Source organism: Acanthochromis polyacanthus, chromosome 6, assembly GCF_021347895.1.
Source record: "Acanthochromis polyacanthus isolate Apoly-LR-REF ecotype Palm Island chromosome 6, KAUST_Apoly_ChrSc, whole genome shotgun sequence".
NCBI classification, from domain to species: domain Eukaryota; kingdom Metazoa; phylum Chordata; class Actinopteri; family Pomacentridae; genus Acanthochromis; species Acanthochromis polyacanthus.
In genome coordinates, this window is record NC_067118.1 from 29204382 (window position 1) to 29224109 (window position 19728).

The 19728-nt window shown below is 42.1% G+C and overlaps 1 protein-coding gene across 2 annotated transcripts in view; it reads left to right on the forward strand.

Annotated features, from left to right (window-relative positions):
• The first annotated feature begins 1782 nt into the window (after positions 1–1782).
• The window catches only part of LOC110961619 (ankyrin repeat and SAM domain-containing protein 1A), a 66943-nt gene continuing 48997 nt past the window's right edge, over positions 1783–19728 (forward strand). Inside the window, exons 1-4 of one of the 2 annotated variants that reach the window (XM_051949732.1) lie at positions 1783–2351; positions 13041–13121; positions 13350–13506; positions 14914–14976. In XM_051949732.1, the coding sequence (XP_051805692.1) occupies positions 2182–2351; positions 13041–13121; positions 13350–13506; positions 14914–14976 (471 nt within the window). In that variant the 5' untranslated portion in view covers positions 1783–2181. The remainder of the gene's footprint in view (positions 2352–13040; positions 13122–13349; positions 13507–14913; positions 14977–19728) is intronic. The other variant, XM_051949731.1, reaches the window with a different exon arrangement.

A 19728-nucleotide genomic window follows, 5' to 3' on the forward strand; every position in this document is an offset into this window, starting at 1 on the left:
CCTACCTGTGGACAATGAAATTATAACCATTTTTTCTTCGCAAAGCTGCTTCAGCTCTGTCAGTTTACACAGAGTCAGAGTAAGGAGCTTTAAAAACATCCAGCCACAAATGTTTGAGTATTTTAACATCTGGACTTTGAGTCTGCCACTGCATAACCTTAACTTTGTTGTCTTGAAATCATTTTTGTGAAGGTATTTGTTTTGGGTCATCGTCTTGCTGGAAAACAAATCTATTCTCTGAAATCATTTCTCTTCAAAACTGCACCAGTCTGTCTCCAGAAGTTCCCAATGCTTTCTTCATTCATTTTCCTCTCTGCCTTTACAAGCCTTACAGGTCCTTCCATCCCCACATCATGATGCTGCCACCACCATGCTTCAAGGTGGGGATGGTGTGTTTGTGATGGTCTGCAGTGGTAGATAGCTATCAAACATTGTCTGAGAGACAAAAAGCTTGATTTTTGGTCTCATAATACTAAAGAACCTTCTTCCAGTTGACTTCGGAGTCTGCAACATGTTTTCTTGAAAACTCAACAGTGGCTGTCTCATCACCACTCCCTCATAAAGGTTCACTGTTGAAGAACCAACAAGTTATGCACAGTCTCTCCCATATTAGCGGCTGAAGCTTGTAACTCCTTCAGATGAGTCATAGGTGTCTTGGTGGCCTCCCTCACTAATCTCTTTCTTGCTCAGTTACTCAGTTTTTGAGAAGAGCTTGATCAAAGCAGATTTATTCATGTGCTATATTCTTTCCATTTCCTAATGATGGACTTAACTGTACTCCAACGGATATTCAGTGACTTCCATCCCCTGACTCATGCTTTTAAATAACCTGTTCATGGAGTTGCTTGTAGTGTTCTTGTGTCTTAACGGTGTAGTTATAACCAGCATGGACTGATTCACCAGTGACTGGACCTTCCAGATACAGGTGTCCTTATGCAACAGTCACTTGAGACACATTAATTGCGCTCAGATACTCTTTATTCCACCTGTTGCGTGACTAGCAACACCGGTTGGCTGCACTTGTGTTGAACTTGATGAGTCACTTTAAAGGTGATAAATATTTATGTAATTTATTATTTCACATTTTGTATTTTAATTTAATTGACTTGTTCTTGATGATTCTTGTTAATAATCAGAAATAAAATCAGAAATACTTTACTGAGAGTAGAGTAGTAGTAGAGCAGATAGATGAGTAGAGTTGATGGATGGATGGATGGATGGATAGATGGATAGATACTTTATTCAGTCCCTTGGGGAAATTCAAGGTAGCATTTCAGAAAAATATTCCCCAAAAAATGTAAACATAAGTAGAAAAAATTGTTCTAATAATATAGACATAAATAGAAAAAATAAAAGCATAAATATAAAATGTGCATTTCCTTAGAAAATAGTGTAAATTTATAGTGTAATAAATAGTGTTATTTTACAGAAATACATAGTTATTGCACATTGCTGATAAATTAGTTAACTGCCTGCATTTTAAAATAATGACTTCAGTCAGACTATTGGCTCAGAGTGTCTTCTCTTCTGAATGAGGAGTATAATAAGAATATATTGCAGATGAATGCAGTCAAAGCATACATTTCCCTTTCATTCTCATTTATGCTGACTAACTCTAGACACTCATAACACTCATAACACATGATTAAAGGGCTAGGTCTGTAAATGTGTAGGAGTGACAGCAGAGTAGATCTTTTTTAAAACCAGATGGGATAAAGTAGCATATCTGCCTATTTATGAACTGTATGTCCCGCCGCCATCTTGCTTTATCTCATCCACCTCTTGTCTGCAGCAGCTCGGGCGGCGGTGGTTGGGCTTCTCTCTCTGAGTGTGTATGTGTGTGTGAAGGTTTTTGGATTGGAGATGCAGAAAGAAAGGGCAGTTTCAAGGAAGTGACGGACGACGCTCGGGGGACTGGTCAGAGGAAGTTTGTTCGATGCTGGTGCCGAGCCGCTGAACCAAACTTTTCCCCCGTTGAGCGCCAGCAGCACCGTGGACCGGGACGGACGGACCCAGCGGCGGAGAGGAGCTTTTGTTTCCTCCTCCTCACACCAGCAGGAGTAACTTGAGGCTGGGAGAACGAGGGGTCGCACAGGAATTTCACTCCCACAAACCAAACCCCCCTTTTTCCTTCTTCTTCCCCGCGCCTCCTTTTGGGCTTTTTTTTTTCTTGGATACGCGATGGGAAAGGAGCAGGAGCTTCTTGAGGCGGCTCGGACAGGAAACCTGGCCGCGGTAGAGAAGCTTTTATCCGGAAAGCGACAGTCCGCTGGCGGATCGTCTGGGACCGGTGGAAGCGGCAACAGCGGCGGCCACGGCGCCTCCTCTCATCCGCTCTCCAGTCTGCTCAGGTAGGGGGAAGGAGGAGGCGGCTGGAACTAACTGGGAGACCATTAAGCAGCTTCAGTCCGTGTCAAATATTGTCTAATCCTTTTGCTGTTCCTGTCTACAGTGTGTCAGATATGCTCGGTTGGGTTAACAGAGTATTGTTTCTGCGTTGCCAAACAAACACAACCCAAAGCAGCGCAGTAACAGAGGCAGAGGCATGCTTCTTTGTTAGCCCACAGCTCCTGTGTTCCTGCCACTTCTACTGTAGTGTGCATAAACGGCCTGGGAGGCAATTATGCAACTTAACTAGTGAAATCTGCAACAAAACAGTCCGAGAGCTCCGTAGAAACTGGTACAAATGCATTGTTAATAGCTTACTCGCAGTCTAGCTCTGAACACTCGCTGGCGAATGTGGATTATAAAGCCAGATGTCAGAATCAGGTTTTCAATAAACCTTTTTTTTTTACCATTTGGAAATCTTTATCCAACAGCCCTACGCATGAGTGTGCATTTATTATTATCATCAGGTGTGTGGGCATACAGCAGGAGCATGACATTTATATCAGTGGTCACAGAGGGAAGTCCTGCGTGAGGTAAACATTTGATGTGGTTTTTCACTTCTGTTGAAAGACCTTCTGTGTGTGATTAGACAGGTTTCACTGCTCTTTCAAGGTTTTCTCGTCTTATTGATGTTTCCGCTCCTGCTTTATTAGCTCTAAATCCTGGGTTCATAATAAAAAAAACAAAGTTTGGTTACTATAAAATGTTTAGAATGCATGTCTAAAGAACATTTGCCTAAAATTAAAGACATTGATAAAGGCTTGAGTCTTCACTTCATGTAAACTGAGCATTGCATAAAATTTCCCACTATATTATCAAAAACAGCTACTTTTAACTTCGTGCAGATTCGGGTAATATTAAATATTAAGACGACGTAGATCTGATAAGTTCAGAGTTTCATTTTGTCCTGCAGATGTTATCTGAATTATAGGCTTACCACAACAGGATTGTTGATTTTCCCCAGGCTGAAACATATTGTTCTGGCTCCATGAAATGCACTTTCATAAACTTTGTACGGTTGAGAGAGAGAGGCTCTGTGCGATAAGCCTTATTAGCACTCACCAAGAAAGGAAAGAACAGCTTCGTTGTTGTGAAAGAGCCAACTCCTTAAAGGTACGTAGGGTTCTGTATGCCTGTGGAAGTATAGCTGGTACACTAGTTAGGATAAAACTGACAGCCAGGCTGAGTGCTTAGTGTCAGAGGGCCATAAGTGGACCATCGTCACACTTATTTTAAAGCTGAGTGCATGCAGGTGAACATCTGTCAGTCTATATATAACATTGCTCCTTTGGGAGTCCTGCTGCTGGCCATCTTCATCTAAGGCAGAAGTGTTAAGGTGACGTTCGAAGTGATGCATCACAGTGTTTCTTAGTGCAGACTGCACTATGTGCTCAAGTTAATTACATTAAACCTTCTAATCAGAAATCCAATTCCGAGATGTCATGCAGTCAAGCCTGACTCAGTCTCTTCCTCAGAGAGACTGAACAGCCCATTGTGTCATCTTTTCTGCCCTGAGCCATCAGTGTTTGCTAATGACGACTCTGGGAAATTATTGGCTAGACTTTATAGGACATGAGGTAACTGCTGGTGCGTTGATCTAAAAAGCCTGTTGCTTGTGGACACCTGAACTTACAGGACAGGCTCTTAGAATAGAACAAATGGTAAGAGTATTGACCGCAGGGCAGCTTGGGGGATAGTTGTTATTGTGTATGACATTTGATTTAGTTTGCATAATCAAAATGTCAATATGTCTGAGGGCATCACACTGAAATGCTACAGGCTGTGGGTTCGTGTGTGTGATTGTTTTTCTTCTTTATCTCATTGTGACTTATTCATCATCCATTGTTAGAAAGTATAGGCCTGTAATCCTGTCAGGGGAGGTTGGATCTGTGGTGAGTACTGCTTTCTATAGTCAGCTGTAGTCTGTGTTGGTTTGTCAACATGTGGAATGGGAAGTTTGTTTTTTACACTCCTCCTGTGTTCCACGTGCGTTACTTTCCACTTGTGCAATACAACTTCTTCATAATTTTAGTTTCTACACTTGTGCTGTAGTAGCAGCACTTTCGGCCTTCTGCTCCAATTGTAAACAACAATTGCTTCCTGTTTATTGTATAGATTAAAGCAGGCTACCCGGAATGATCTAATCTTCTTCATTACTGCTCTTTGAAGGTGTGCAATGTGTGTTTCCACTAGATTTTTGGCGTTCTTGCTGTGGAATGGGACGCATGTTAAGACATGCTGTGTTTTTGTAACCAGGCCGTTGTACAGCTCCGTTCTGCGGAATGTCTGCTTTCCCAGGAGGCTGCATCCCAGCCGTTGCCATGGAATAGACACTGACCTCGGCATATTTAACATCACCGCTGCCCCAAACATTTGTTTTCATGGTGCTCCATTAACACTAAATAAGCTGGGCAGGGCTTCCTCGAGTGGTAAAGTCAGGGGGGTGACCATGATTGTAGCAACACAGATGCGGCTGCAGTTTGTTGATGCAGAAGTAAGTTTGATGCATTCATACTGTTTGTATGTCATATTAGAGTCTATTTCAAGAGTTATTTTAGGGTGTAAATTTGCTATTTTTTGTCCTCCGTACCGTAGTTTTTGTCAGGGGCCCCACGAGCCATTTTGATCCCAGAGTTGTCCAGGAAGAGCTCGTCACTAGCACTTCCTGGCCCAGGTTGTCCAAACACAGACAGCTGCTGCATTTGGACCGGAGGTAAGACAAGTCCCTGGCAGGGAAAGTGCCTGCCCACTGAGGGGAAATTAACAGAGGAATGCATGGAGTCCTGGACAGACGCTCTGAGAGCTTAGCCAGATGAGGGCTCGTCTCCCAGCTTCACAGCCATGTCCTTTGTCCCACTGACAAAGCCTAGAATGGTGCTTTTCATATTCATATCAGTAGCAAAAGACCATTCCAGGGCTTTTACTTTTTGGTTTGACAAAGAAAATTGAGCTGTCATTTGGGTAGAATCGGACCACCTATTTAGAAGACGCTACTTATTTAAGCTAGTGTTTTCTAATACTGTAGAAATAGAAAACATTAGCAGACCCCCAAAACAAGTGGGGCTATTGAGATGTTTGGAGACAAAGATTCCCTCCAGAGATTCACAAAGGTCTCTTGAAATGTATTCTCTCTTTATTCCATGTTTTTCAACGTACTAAATTCTAGCGAGAAAAGCATTTCTACAGTATCACTTTGATGACTTGGTTAGCATTTTAAGAGGCTTGGGCACAACTCCAAATCATTCCATCTCATTACATCCACAGTTTCTGGCTCATCCCAAGCAGACCCATGCTGTCAGACTGGTGTCAGCAGAGAGGATATCTGCTGCATGAGAACCAGCACATGCTGTCCTTTTAAAAACAAAATTCCCTCTAGCCTCTGCTTTTATTAGGGCCTGTGTGCATGTATGTGTGAAGGTGCACTGCGGGGATGCTGTGTATACAAATGACAGGCTCACAGCGGGGTTCTGACACTCATTCCTTAGCTGGGCTTCACAGAAGCGAGAAGTTCACGCAAACTGTCTCACTGTCCACAGTTTGGGCAGACAGACGGCATTAACTAGACACTTTCTACCACTTCTACCCAACTGGCAGGGACCTCAGATCAAATCATCGTGAGGTAAAAGCCGGGCAAACAGACCAGTCACATTTCATCATTTTTAGACTTCCGATCTGAAAGAAACTGTAGCTGGTTCAAACCAGAGGGAGCAGTGGTAGCTGAGAAATCTAACACCACCATGTTAGCATTCCAGGAGCATCTGAATTTGCGATGCGCTGCTCTGCACGTTGTGTTTACGCCTCATGTTTGTGTAGTCCGAGAAAGCAGGCAGAAAGGCACTTAGTAAGGATGAATTGCACATATGTGAATGTGGGGGAGCAGAAACCGACAGATACAGTGTCCGCTGCATGCAGTATGTAGCCCTCTTTAAACTAATGGTGGTGTGCTAAAAATAGATTTCATCCAAGTGGGTCAGGGGTTTCTTGATTAGTTTGTCAGAGAAAAGGTTGCTTTGAAGTTGTCTGAAATAGAAAACACATCTTTTAAGGATGCCAAGCCATGCTGATAATGCCAATAATTTTATGAAAACATCTCACAACATTATTATCACTTTCAATGTTAGTCTCTCTTAGTTCTGTTTTCTAAAAGAAAATGCTTATTTACAGTTTCAGTCTCTCTGTGCTTCCTTCATGAAAGAAAGCAGAAAGTTGATATGAGAACCACAGCAATGTACGGACACGTTTACTGACACCGCTGTGTGCTTGTTTATGTGAACTCTATTTCACCCCTCTCACTGAAAACCTTATAATAACAAATGGACAAATGGAAGAGATAAGGCTGCTGAGGTTGTGGTGTGTCTGTGTGTGTGGTGTCTTTTTTGGATCCATTTATAGGAAGAGGTACCACAGTGAGCAGAGACGTCAGGCATACCCCCGTCCTGTTGAGGCTACATGTGTTCGCTGGCTGTTTGCAGCCCCCGACCCAGACATTTTCATCCGTCTGGCCTGCTGGCTGGCGTCTTCCTTTCTCTCCCACTCTGCTGCTCTCAGCAGTCTTCTTGCCCACCTGCTGGGCCCACGCCAACCTCTACTCCACCTTCAGACTTCAAACATGTTGTACTTGGAGCTGGAGTCATGGCGCTGCCCAGTATGTTGACGCAGAAAACAAATTAGCCTAGATGTTTTCAAAAAATTCTGCATGTGGTGTAAGCCCAACAAAGTTTTCTGGAATGGATTAGTCTTAGCACAACTAAGCAGATTGGCAACACTGTTGTGAACACACTTTAAGATTTACACAAACAGCATATCATTGATAAGCTGAGGATGAGTGTAATGAGTCACAAAAAATCTCAACTCGAAAAACTGGTGTGCTTAAGTTTCAAGATTACTTTGCTGATTAATCTTATGAACAAACTGAGAGACTTTAAACATAATCTTCAGATATGCAAACTAGATTATAGAGAAGTCTATTTCAAGAAGTGGGTTATCAGCTTAACTGAAAATAACTAGCCACCCGGCAGTATTTCAGCTGAAAATGAAAATGAGCAAATAAGCGTACTGCTCCGTGGAGGTTAGTGTGAGCAGTCAGATCTGGTTCGTTGTGCAGTAGCGTCTGCTGTGAAATCAGTGTGGGAAATTGCTGAAGGACAGGCTGCAACTGGATGTGCTTTCCTTGCTTTCTCTCTCCATCTGATTCTTTTCCTATCGCTTTTCTTCTTTCCTTCAATATTCATGTCACCTTTTCAGCCTGTCACCAGCAATTTTCATGCCCATCATCTTGATTCTGCTGGATCCCATTGGACTGCTCTGATCATAGTCTTTGGGCATATGCAGTTTATTCACACCTCCTGCTGCAACACAGTTGCACTGTGAAATGCTCACTATGGTGTGTTTATGAGCCATGAAAACTCAATCAGGCTTTGACAAGACTACAACTGCATTAGCTAACGAGCTGCTGTACCTCTGTCATAGTAAGTATATTTTGATCTGTTTTAACTGGATCTGTTTTTGTTGCTCTAAAACAAGATTCATATGATTCAGCGGCATTTGTTTGAATGTTGACTGTCACTCACTGCTTTTCTTTAATTTAGTGAGCCTTGCTACCAGCAGTGCTCTATGCATGACAGTGTCAGCTGAGTAGTCTGTCCACCACTTTGGTCCAGACTGAAATAGCTCAACAACTACTGGATGGATTGCTATGGATTTTTAAATCGACATTCTTATTCCTCAAAGGATAAATTCTGTTTACTTGGTGATCTGCTGAGTTTTCCTCTATCACAACCAAAAGGTTTGGAATTAGTACTGGAGAAATTCTCGTAACATTTGGTGTAGACATTCATATCCCCTCAGTGGTCTCTGTAACATCTGTAGTGATCCCTTAAATTCTCAGATAAATCATTTATCCTTTCGGATATTCACTTTGGGCAGTACTTTGCAAAAGCCTGAGGTATACTTTGCATTACATGTGCACTACCAAAAAGCATGTTCACACATTTATCACCAAGATGGGTGACATTTTAACCAGTAGACCTGGTCAGGTTAGCATTTAGCTCAAAACACTGCTGTGCATAAGTAAAGTGACACAGACCTGTTTCCATGGCTGTAACTCTTGTGCCCACTCATGCCATGTGGACTCTGGGGGAGCTTTAGAAAATAAAACCCCAACCAAAAGTGATCAGAAGCATAAACCACATAAAGAAGTCAATCAAGAAATTCTCCTGGCATCTAGTTTGAAGACAAGTTTTGCTATGAACATACCATATATTAGAACTCCATTGCCTAATCTGCCTGTCTGTGCTGTGCGAGTTGTAATACTGCCTCAGAGCTGTAGCTGTGCTCTCCTTTGTGATGATCGTGTACGACTTAATTACAGTTGTAGCCCTTTGGTTCATACCTGATATTTTGACATTGAGTGTTTTCATTCATTAACTCAGTGAGTTTAGTCCTCAGCAGGCCTGGAAGACTCCAGCAGGTATTTCATAGTCTGCTGAGGAGAAGATGCTCAGGTTGACTGTTTGGCAGCAGGGCATCTGGTTTCAACACCAGCCAGCAGTATGCATAATTAAGCCCAATTTCCCTTACGGTGGCTGACATACGCCAGTCACTGCTGGGCTCATTGCCCTGGGCTAGACTAATCCCCTGGCAGTGTGGTCACACTGCTAATAGGCTGGAGGAAAAATCTGTTTATTTGACACTGGGTTCAAACTCACCTGGGTTCTTATTTGCTGAAAGCTGCCACTGATTTCTGCCTTTCCTTTTCTCCAGGGCCCCATAAATAGAAATGTAATCATGTATTCTGACTTTTGGTTCCACTGAGAACACTTTAGAGTGTATAAGTTATACAGTTCTTTCTGCTTTAATAGGTACACCCCAAGCACTGAATAACTGATGCTCTCTGAATAAAGAACTGGAATAAATTGTTTCGAACATGCTTTTATTGAGCAAAGTGCACATAAACATGTAACCAATTAAACCAAATATTGAATTATAAAAGACATTATAGCAACAACAAATTGGGTTTAATTTCCCTTGCTGTTTCTTCTGAGACATTTTCTTCTAAACTCAAAAAAAAAATTCTAAGCGTCATACGTACCTCATGTATCCAGGATTCTATCTGAAGGGTCAAATGTTTGCATGAGTGTGAATGCATAGAGAAGATATACAAACTAAAGCTTATTCATGGCATTTCAGGTATTCTTAGATTGTTTTTATTGTTATAGTTATTGTGCATATTCATATCAAAATTACAGACAACACATTTTTTTTGGTGTCAGGTGTTGGTTACTAAAAGTATGGAACGAGTAATTCTAGTTACTCCAGATCATAATTGCTACAAAATAGCGAGTTAGCATTTAGTAATTATCATACAAGATGTGCTCCTTCTGTTTTTGCCTGCCTGTCTAGCCATGATTCATTCAAATGTATCATATTACCAATACAATATTTATCTGTTTTATCTGCAGCTGTATGTCTAATTTGCATACACATTCAAACATGCTAGCTTCTTTAATTTGTTTTTTTTGTGCTTGAGTTTCAAAACTGAAAGCAAACTCCAGTGTCTTCTGTATTAATTAGCGACTTCCCTGACATTTGGACTTAAGGAAAAACACAAAAGAGATTTATGTTACAGCCTACATGTTTTGGAATTGACAGCCTTTTTAAAATCTCTTCAGCATGTGTGACTAATATCTGCAAACTAATGCAGACAATACATAAAAGAGAGGAAATATTATTATTATCCCTCCTCCTCTGGTAGTGGCCAGGCTTTATAGAACACAAAATTACAGCCCCCCAGAATCTCTTTCAAACTTAGGCTTCATCCCGCTGATATTCCCTCAGGCAAATTAAGGATTAGCTCAGCCTTTCAAACAGGAATTCCTCAGTCAGTTCCCATGAATGTGCCCCCTCCCAAACCAAATCAAGTCTGTTTTGCCCATTGCCCTGCTCTGGGCCTAAGCCCCATCCCTCGGTTAGGTTGGTTGTGAGCCATAGTAAGAGGATGAAGTGGATTGTCGAGCACCACTCTGACTCATGCCCTTGAGTGCCATGCTGCCAAAATGCTCAGGGGACGCAACACTTGTACTGCGCTTAAAGCTGCTGCTGCAGGCAGCTCTGGTAATAGCAAACCAAATACTGTGACAGTGAAAAATGCAATGAGCAGACATCTTCATTCCCTGTGCATGGAATGGATTTTGATAGGATTAATGAACTGATTTAGAACTAACTAGTAGAATAATGTGACTTATGATATATTACACTCCTGTTTGTCCATGAAGCAGATCTGACACAATTTTTATTTTTCTGAGTGGCATTTTTAGAACTTCTTTTAACGATGACACATCAGAGTCATGACCGATGAGGAGGACCAAGCCGCAATGACATCGTAAATTTTAGCTTTTGCTCCAGATTGATGACTTTATATGTGAAAGGGAAATTTTGTAATGCGTCTCATGGTATGTCTGACTTAATGGAGTTTTGTCCTGCAAAGCTTTTTTTATACTTACAAAAGAAATCCATCCTCTACACACCGCTTTATCCTCATTAGGGTCGCGGGGGGGTGCTGGAGCCTATCCCAGCTGACTCGGGCGAAGGCAGGGGACACCCTGGACAGGTCGCCAGTCTGTCACAGGGCTACATATACAGACAAACAATCTTACAAAAGAAATTGTTGTCAAAATTCGAAACTACAGCGCACTGAACACAAGCTAAGCTGGATGTTTACTTGCATATGACAATCAATGCAATGAAATCAAAAGTCATGTTAATTAGGTGCATAATCGTGCATCGCTCTGATAATTGTGACTGCCTTATGGCTGATTTTGTAAATTCTCCACTTGCAGTCACTGCTCCGTCCATGTTTATGATAATTTGTATAAGAGATTTTTTGCTCTAAGCAGTTACATAACTCTTTTATCTAGGACAGCAACTGGAGGTCTGTTTCCGTCTCTGTTTTCCCTTTTGATCTGTTCAGCGGCCATGCATTAGGCAGTGTAGCTGTGCCCTTTACTGCAAATTTTGTTAGTAGGAATCTAGAGGAAGTATATACATATATGTGATGGTGTCAGAGGTCATATAGTCGTGGCTTACACATTTTCCCCTTGTCTAACCGAAATTTATCAGTCCCTGGACTTTCCTCCCACCACATTTTCCCACTCTAGTGCTTCCTCCTAGCACTGCTTTTGATGTCCCATGACTTCGTGGCTGCCTGACGTGGTAAGATGAGACCCAGAAGGGCTTCTGAAGAAATAAACAGCTTAGAATATGAGTAGTAGAGTGGTGCATCCCAGTGTGTCTATGCTCTGTCAGGCCCATTGTTCTGCAGGCTATAGAGCCCTCCAAGACACTTATTTAATGAGACGGCTCTGACTGTGTAATTGCAGGCTGCTCTGAGAGCTATTATGGGAGATGTATTTTAGGGGGGCAAAACAGCCATTACTGCGACAAAAACGAGCTGTGCGTTTGGAGCAAAGTCACACAGTAGCTGTGAAGCTGATATGAGGACGCTGAGCATCCTGCTGCCACACCTTGTACTCGCTGATTATGTTACGGATCAATTCTTATTGTGTCTGTGAAGGCGTTCAACTCCTGGAGCTGGTGTTTAACTTTTATTCTACACTGAAATGATTTGCAAATAGCCTGTGCTGCTGCTCTTTCTTCTGGTTCTCCCCAAAGGCTTCATTCATAGAAGTTCCTTGCTTGAATCAAAATCCAAGGCAGTAATAATTAATGAAGCTGTCCAGCTGTCAAACCAGTATTTTGCATTTCAGACAGTTTTCTATTATATATCAAAAGTAAACAGTAGAAGAGCAAAGACTATTTCTAATCTCCTTTTGAAAAATTCTCTTCCATTTATGATTGATTCGCTGTGAGGCCCAGCTGTTTTGCTCCAATTCTCTTTCTGTATGGCAAATGGCTCTGGTCTCGGATATTTGGTTCACTAGTGCTGGGATTTCCTCGTCACATGATTTATTTAGAATGTGCTAAGGTCTTTCAAGAGAGCCTCACATCCCGTCCTGGCACTGTGTCTCACCAGACATCCTTTAGCTTCTTAAATTACTCCCTCTCGTCCTTCTTTGCCGCCCCCTCTGTCATCATTCTTTCTCCTCCTCACCACAGTGCTCTTTGCAAAATTAAAAGAAACAAACCAATCTGAGCTGACAGCTGAGTTCAGCTCAAATGAACGGGAGTGCTGGGCTAATGCAGGCCTACCTTACACTTTACCGTGCACTGCTTTTTGGCTCTGTCACAATGCTGTTTTTTGCTGGTTACATTGCATAACGAAAATCTGTTCCTCTTCAGGACTTGGACCAGAGTACTCCAGATTTGGTTGCACAGAGTTACAGTAAACTAGACATAATTAGCTCATCTTAGCTGCTGCTCAGTGTGAACCTGCTCCTGGCTTCCTGGTTTGATCGTGCTTTTGGCCTTGTGTTTCTTCATTCCTACCATCTCATGTTTCTTCAGAGAGGAAGAGTTTGTGAAAGTACACTCCCACCTGTATGTGGACTAGCTGCTGTGAGAAACTGAGATAGCAATCAGAGCAAAGTCAGTCACACCCACAGTTGGGGACTTTACAGGGGGATTGGCAGTGTTTGTTTGGTGAGATATGTTTGTGTCTGTTGTGGAAGCCTAACAAGCCTTTCTCATTCCAACAGTATCTGGAGAGGCCCCAATGTGAATTGTGTGGACAACACTGGATACACCCCTCTCCACCACGCCGCCCTTAATGGACACAGGTAGATCTGCGATAACTAACTTTGGGAATTGGGAAAAATGCTTGTTGGCTGCCTGTTTCAGCTTCCATGTTTATTCTCTGCTTTAAATGAGGTCTGCCCTTGCAGACAGTTGTCCCTTGAGGAGGATAAAGCTATTGATTGGCCGTTTGCTAAGACTGTGTGTATTTATTAGTGTGGTTTATGCTGTTAGCGTTCTTTGACCTGCCCTGCCATGTCATTCATCTGCAGCGACGTCGTGGAGGCGCTGCTACGAAACGAGGCCTTGACCAACATCGCGGACAACAAGGGCTGCTACCCTCTACATCTGGCTGCTTGGAAGGGAGATGAGCATATCGTAAAACTCCTCATTCACCAAGGACCCTCGCACCCCAAACTCAACGAGCAGGTCTGTCTCTGCGTTTGCTCTGCTGTGTTAGCGTGCATGTGTTTATTTTGGTCGGTCTGGCTACATCCACACTAATACATTTTGTAATTAAAACAAATAGTGTCTGCTTACACCTATCATTCACACTATTCTGGCATTTTATGGCCCTGGAATTGGAGACTTTTGAAAATGCTGCACGCAATACTTTATTTGGAAAACTCCAGGATTGTGATTTAGTTTGAATGGGTACAAACTTAGACTTTTGGAAGCAATGATGCAGATAGCCATGTTTGCTTTGGGATTAGAACTCAGTTGTGACTTGTGTCATTCCCTGATTCGTTACCCGCTACTCACGTGATTGTTTTCTTGAAGAAAAGAAAGACATAAGCTTTGACAATCAGTGGTTAATTCAACATAGATGTATACACCAGCACCTGCATTCCCAGTGTATGTGAATGGTCGTTTAGCGTACATTTTCACACGTATATCATACTTAAACTGTGAACATATGAAGCTCTTATAAAATGAAAATGTATTAGTGTGGATTTAGCCTCTTATAGTTTTGGTGTTGTTTGGCAAACAATACTACAGTGACGTTGATGTCTTAAGTGAAGGCAGTAATTAAGTGACATCACCACTAAATTGATTTATTCTTCATTTTGTCAGTGCATATGTATGTAGTAAACACATTAGGACCTTGTAGTGTTCCTCTTCTACACCAGTGATGCTTTTTAGCACATTTGTTAATTTGTTAGTTTCATATTTGCAGTTCTAATGAGTCAGCGTTAACAGGAAGTTGGTCATTTTCACAGTTGGTAAAGAGGCCATTTTTGGCAGCAAATGCCATGTAGAGATCTTTTGATTGCATCATGAAGTTCAGCATGGCATGATCTATGTTTGGACAAGATGAATGTCAAAAAGAATGTGACCAGACTGCATTAACCTCAGAGCATCATGAGTCTGACTTCTTCTTTCATAATGTGACACTTGAAGCGCTCTGACACTGTGCTACTGTGAAAACTGCTTGTTTTCTCTAACCATTTTAACTCTTGTGTTTGATTTTTTTTTTTTTGTTTGTTTGGTTGCTTACTGCAGTGACAGCCCCCAGACCAAAACCATCTCTGGCCTGTTCTGTTTGGGATGAGGAGAAATGACCCAATATGAGCTTTTATAAATATAGTCAGGACTGTTAAATTTGATCAAACAACAAGCCACATTAAGATGTGAAATCAGCTAAACAGAGAAGAATTTCACTCTCATTTTGTGTCATTTCTTCCTGCCTGTTCATGACATCTGATTGTTTATTAACTCATCTCAGATTTTTTTTTCTCCTTTATATTTAGTTTGGCTCATTTATGATCAACATTCATTTGTTCATTGCTTGTCTGAATCAAAACCATCGACCTATCTTCTCTTCCTCCCTCCCAGAGCTCTGTAGACCATAAAGAGTTCAAACGCTGTGGGCCCTTTGACCCCTATATTAATGCCAAGGTGTGTACACAGTGCTGCCGAAAACAACATTTCCTCTTCAAGTGCGTCTTCGCTTTTACCTCTGTGTTGGCTTGCTGTGCTTGGGTTTGTTGCTGCTGCTTGCGGGGCTGTAGATATATGGGGAGGCTTTCAAATTTTCCTCGCTGTCAGTCGATCTTTGCTCTCTGGCTTTCTACCCGTGCTCGCCTGTGATCTCCGGTTTTATTGAGATGTTATGTTTAACATATGTGCATTCCAATGTGCCCTCTATCACAGGAGCTAATCTCCTTGTAGCATGTTGCAGTGCTGTTGTAGCAGCTTTTCAGTCAGGATCAGGCATAAATTAGGCTTTAAGTGGAAATTCCCTTGAATGTTCGGTAAATACCAGCTCTCCAGGGTCCACTGTAGGTGATTTGTGAGACTTTTTTTTCCTATGGGTAAGAAACACTGAGTGAATTTGTTTTTTAAAAGAAACTTTTACAGCCTGAAGCAGCGCAGTTGTTGGCACTACATAGCCAGCTGTAGAGAAAATATTGGCTGATACAAACCACACCATCAATTAAAGCTGTAACAACCATTATAGTATTACTCTTCCAACAGTGGAGGGCATAAAGATGTAGTAGCTTACAGTAAGTCTTCTGTAAAACCTGCCACCAACACACAGCACTGTTGACTAGTGGATACCAGGGGAATGCATAATGCTGCAAAATGAACGCCTAATGGATGAATTATGATACTACTGAAACTAATGGTTGTTTTTATTATTGATGAAATCATTATTTTTTCAAATAATATGAATCATTTATGCCTTAAAAACATGACAAATAATTACCATGATGCTCAATTCAAATTTGAATTGGAGTAGATTGTGTTGTGACAATAATACTTGTTAAGCTGTAACCCACAAAGTATTTTTTTTTTCAAGCTAGCAGTATGGCTTGAAGACTGGCGGTGTCAGTTTATTAGTCATTCGAGCCACATCTTTGGTTCATAGCACAGATTTCCCTTACTACATATTAATATACACCACAGTGCCCGTTGTCATACAGTTGGCTTTGATGATGTTGCCTATAGCGACTGCGACAACTTGAACCTATAGGCTCCAGCGCCCCCCACGACCCTAGTGAGGATAAGGCGGTGTATAGAGAATGGATGGATGGATGGACAACTTGAACCTTCATTAAACTCCCTTGTGGATTCCCATATGTACAGCTGCAGACACCAGGGATGCGTAGTTGTTGTTATTATGCTACTTTCCAGTCTGCTCGGAGGGCTTTATTCCATAAATATTTCACATGTTAATTAGCTCATGGTATATATTTTCTGCACATATAGACTACTGCAGAACATGCGCAAAGCTGCGGTTGTAGCGCAGTCGCTGTGCCGAGACAAATGTTGGGTTTCATGTAGAGGTCTGCAGAAAACAGCTTTTTATTTTTATCTTTATTTTTAGTAAAAATACGAGGGATCACTGATATGAAGAAAAAAACTTCAACTTCAACTCTGCACTTTCTGGGGTCCACAGAAATACAAACAGAAAGTGTCAAGTAGATCAGATGAACAGTTAACAAGAAAAGTGAAGACCAGACACTCAGACAAAGATTCTTTCATTCAGCACTAATATGTCTTTGCATCTACTTAACAGTCTTTTTTTCCTTGGTGGCCATTGTGAGACTGATGTTTGTCTTTTTTAGTAAAATGTCTAAACAGATGAGTCAATGTGATTCTTTTTACACACATTCATGTCCCCCTGAGCATAAATAGAAATAATTTAGATTCTCTTTTCATTGAGAGCCTTTTCATTTGTTTGGTTTATTATCAAATACCTGGAAAAACTAATGACTTAACCAGCACTATAAATATTTTGTTTTCAGCAAATGTTAGCATGTTGGCAGCATAAACTAAGATGCTGAACGTTGTAAACACTACTTGCATGTTGCATTATCATTGGGAGCATGTTGAGGTTAGCTCTTAACTCAAAGCACCACTACTTTAGTCAAGTACATCCCCACAGGGCTGCTAGCGTGGCTCTAGTGTCTTCTTGTTAAAATCATCAGTGCCATGATTATGTAATTATAAATAATACATTTTCTGATGATTGAATAATATATTAGCCCACTAACATTTCAACACTACTGTCTTATTTTTCTCTGATGTTGATAAATACCTCTCAGCAGAGACCAAGAGCATCTTATAGGCAGATTTTAGGTTACGGATGCAATGTTAATGTATGATGCACACACTATACACCATCAGGCCTCTATATTTCATTTAGAGCAGCTACCCAGGGAAGCCCCAGAGGTTTGCAGAGCCTCAGAGCTGATACGGTCTCTGCCAGTGTCACCCTCACGGTTAGAGCGCTGAAACAGTGTGAACACGCTGGTCCCTCCATGATTTGATTTTTCCGCAGGAGGAGCTGGAAACCCACCCAGGCCTGGAGATAAAGCTGCACACTATTTTTGTACATTGTCACATTTCCCCTGGACTAATCTTCTTAGCGTTTGGATGGGAAGGCTGGCTTTCTTTAATGCTGCCATATATCAGCGGGAATTCTGCCGCTGCAGTCGTAGCGTTTGTCCAACTGCCTCTTTTTTATTCAGTCTAATTGATGGATTTGCCATTCAGTCTGGCGTTCTGTGGAGATTTTAAATGATAATGTAAACACTTTTGGGATACTTTTGGTGCCACTACCTGGTCATGAACCTGAATAATTGATGCGTTGTTATGAATAAATCAGAAACGTGGATGCAGTGGTGGATGCTCTGGCCCCTGGTTGTGGTCATGGCTGATGGCATCACGTGACTGAGTGGGCGGGGTGCGTAGTACCTCCTGCCTCATCACACTCCAGCACCATAGCGCCATCTCATGAAGAGGAGGAGGAGGAGGAGGAGGAGGGGAGGAGGGTTTCAGTGTACCAGTCTCTCTGCATCAGCATCAAAGAGAGATTGCCATGCCATGTTTGTCTGTCTGAGCGTGCACAAGTGTATGCCCCCTTCCTCCTCCTGCCGCCCAGTTCGCGCTTGCGAGCTTGCTCTGCTGAGGAGAGGAAGAGGTGGGACGTTGTCATAGTAACGGTGTCACGGTTTATTGGTCCTGCAGAGGTGGCGAGTAACCCAGCGGAGAGATGCTGTGTTTGTGCAAAGTAAGCTAGCGTGGCGAGTAGGGTGTGTGATGAGGCTCTCCAGGGCTCAGGGAGGACTACAGTTTCGTCTTCAGGGACACTAAAGAAGTGTGCCTGGGCTGGATCCAGTTCTGTCATCCAGGTCCAGGAAGCCAGCCAGACTAATGTTTATTCATTACACCACTATCTTCTCTCCTGCTGATAGTGTGCTCTGTGAGTCGGCCACTTTGAGGATCTTTCAAACCACAGGATCTGACCACTCTCTCACCTGAATATTCGGGTTATACAGGTTCAGTACATGTCGTCCTAGAAACTGTGCATAAAAGCACTCTTTTAGCATCTGGAGTCTGGTAGATGAAGAGCAAATTCATCCGCATGGGGCCTTTAGGGGTGTCCAGTGGTGTCTGGCGTCCGGCTGTTGGCAGGAGATCCTCCTTTGGTTCCTGTGGGTTGTGGGATGGGATCGGTGTAGATCGGGTTTATTGCGGTGCGTCTCCACAGATGCTCAGTCAAATTGGGATTTTTTTTTGCGATTTGACAGATAGGATTGTCCTGCTGGGAAAGGCTGCTAGTGCTGGGGACTGCTGCCACCATGGGGGGTATGCTTGGTTGCATTAATGTCTAGATGTGGGTTACATGTCAAAGTACCATCCACATGAATGCCAAGAAAGGTTTACTGGCAGAACATTGCACTGTAACCAGACGCCCTTAGAATCAATCTTCATCTGTCATCTGTTGTGGCTGATCATCATATCTTTGGACAGTTTTTATCCGAAACCTCATTTTCACTGTTTATTGACTCTGTATAATTCATGCGACAAACTGAATAATACATTATGAAAATAATCACTTGGTAAATTCCCTCTTAAACTATACTTCTTTGTAATTGCATAAAGAATAATCTTAGGAATAAGATAAGATAAGATAAGATAGACTTTATTAATCTCACAAAGGAGAAATTTAACATTACAGGGCTTTTTTAATATTATTTTTTAGCAATCATTATTTCTGAATGTGAAGAAAAGTCAGTGCTTAACGTAGAACGGAATTTTTAAATGCAGTGTGGCAGAAAGCCTACGTGCGGTCATCATTAAATCATTTTTATCACTGACCTCCTTTCTCTTAATTACTGTATATCCTGTATTACACTGTAATAAGCTATAGCCCTTGGTCTGCCCAGACTCATATCACGCTACCTCTCACCCAGGCTTCATCTTCTTATATAGGTCACACGTCTAATGCAATACATGTTGGTGAGTTCCGACCCAGGCTCAGATGCTCTGTACGTGACCCTGCACACATTCAAACATAATGAAACACAATGTCAGGAAGGTTGAAGAAATTACGCTTTAATGAAGAGAAAGGTGAAATATTTCGGCATTGGGCAGATCTAAGCGAATATGCAGAGAGGAAATGGTTGATATCTCTTTCTCTGTCTGTGTTGTGAAAATTGCTGACGGCAGCAGCAGAAGTCATTTTTCTGACTTGGTCACCTCATTATCAAGTAGAGCGGAGCTTCCCTTCCTTCCTCTAGGCACAGTGTTTGCAGTCTGACAGCACGCTCACTTATCCCCTCTGTCTGCCACTTCAGTGTCCAGCTTTTTGCCTCATCAACACATCCTACTCAGCCTGTCCTCCAGGATTTGTTCTTG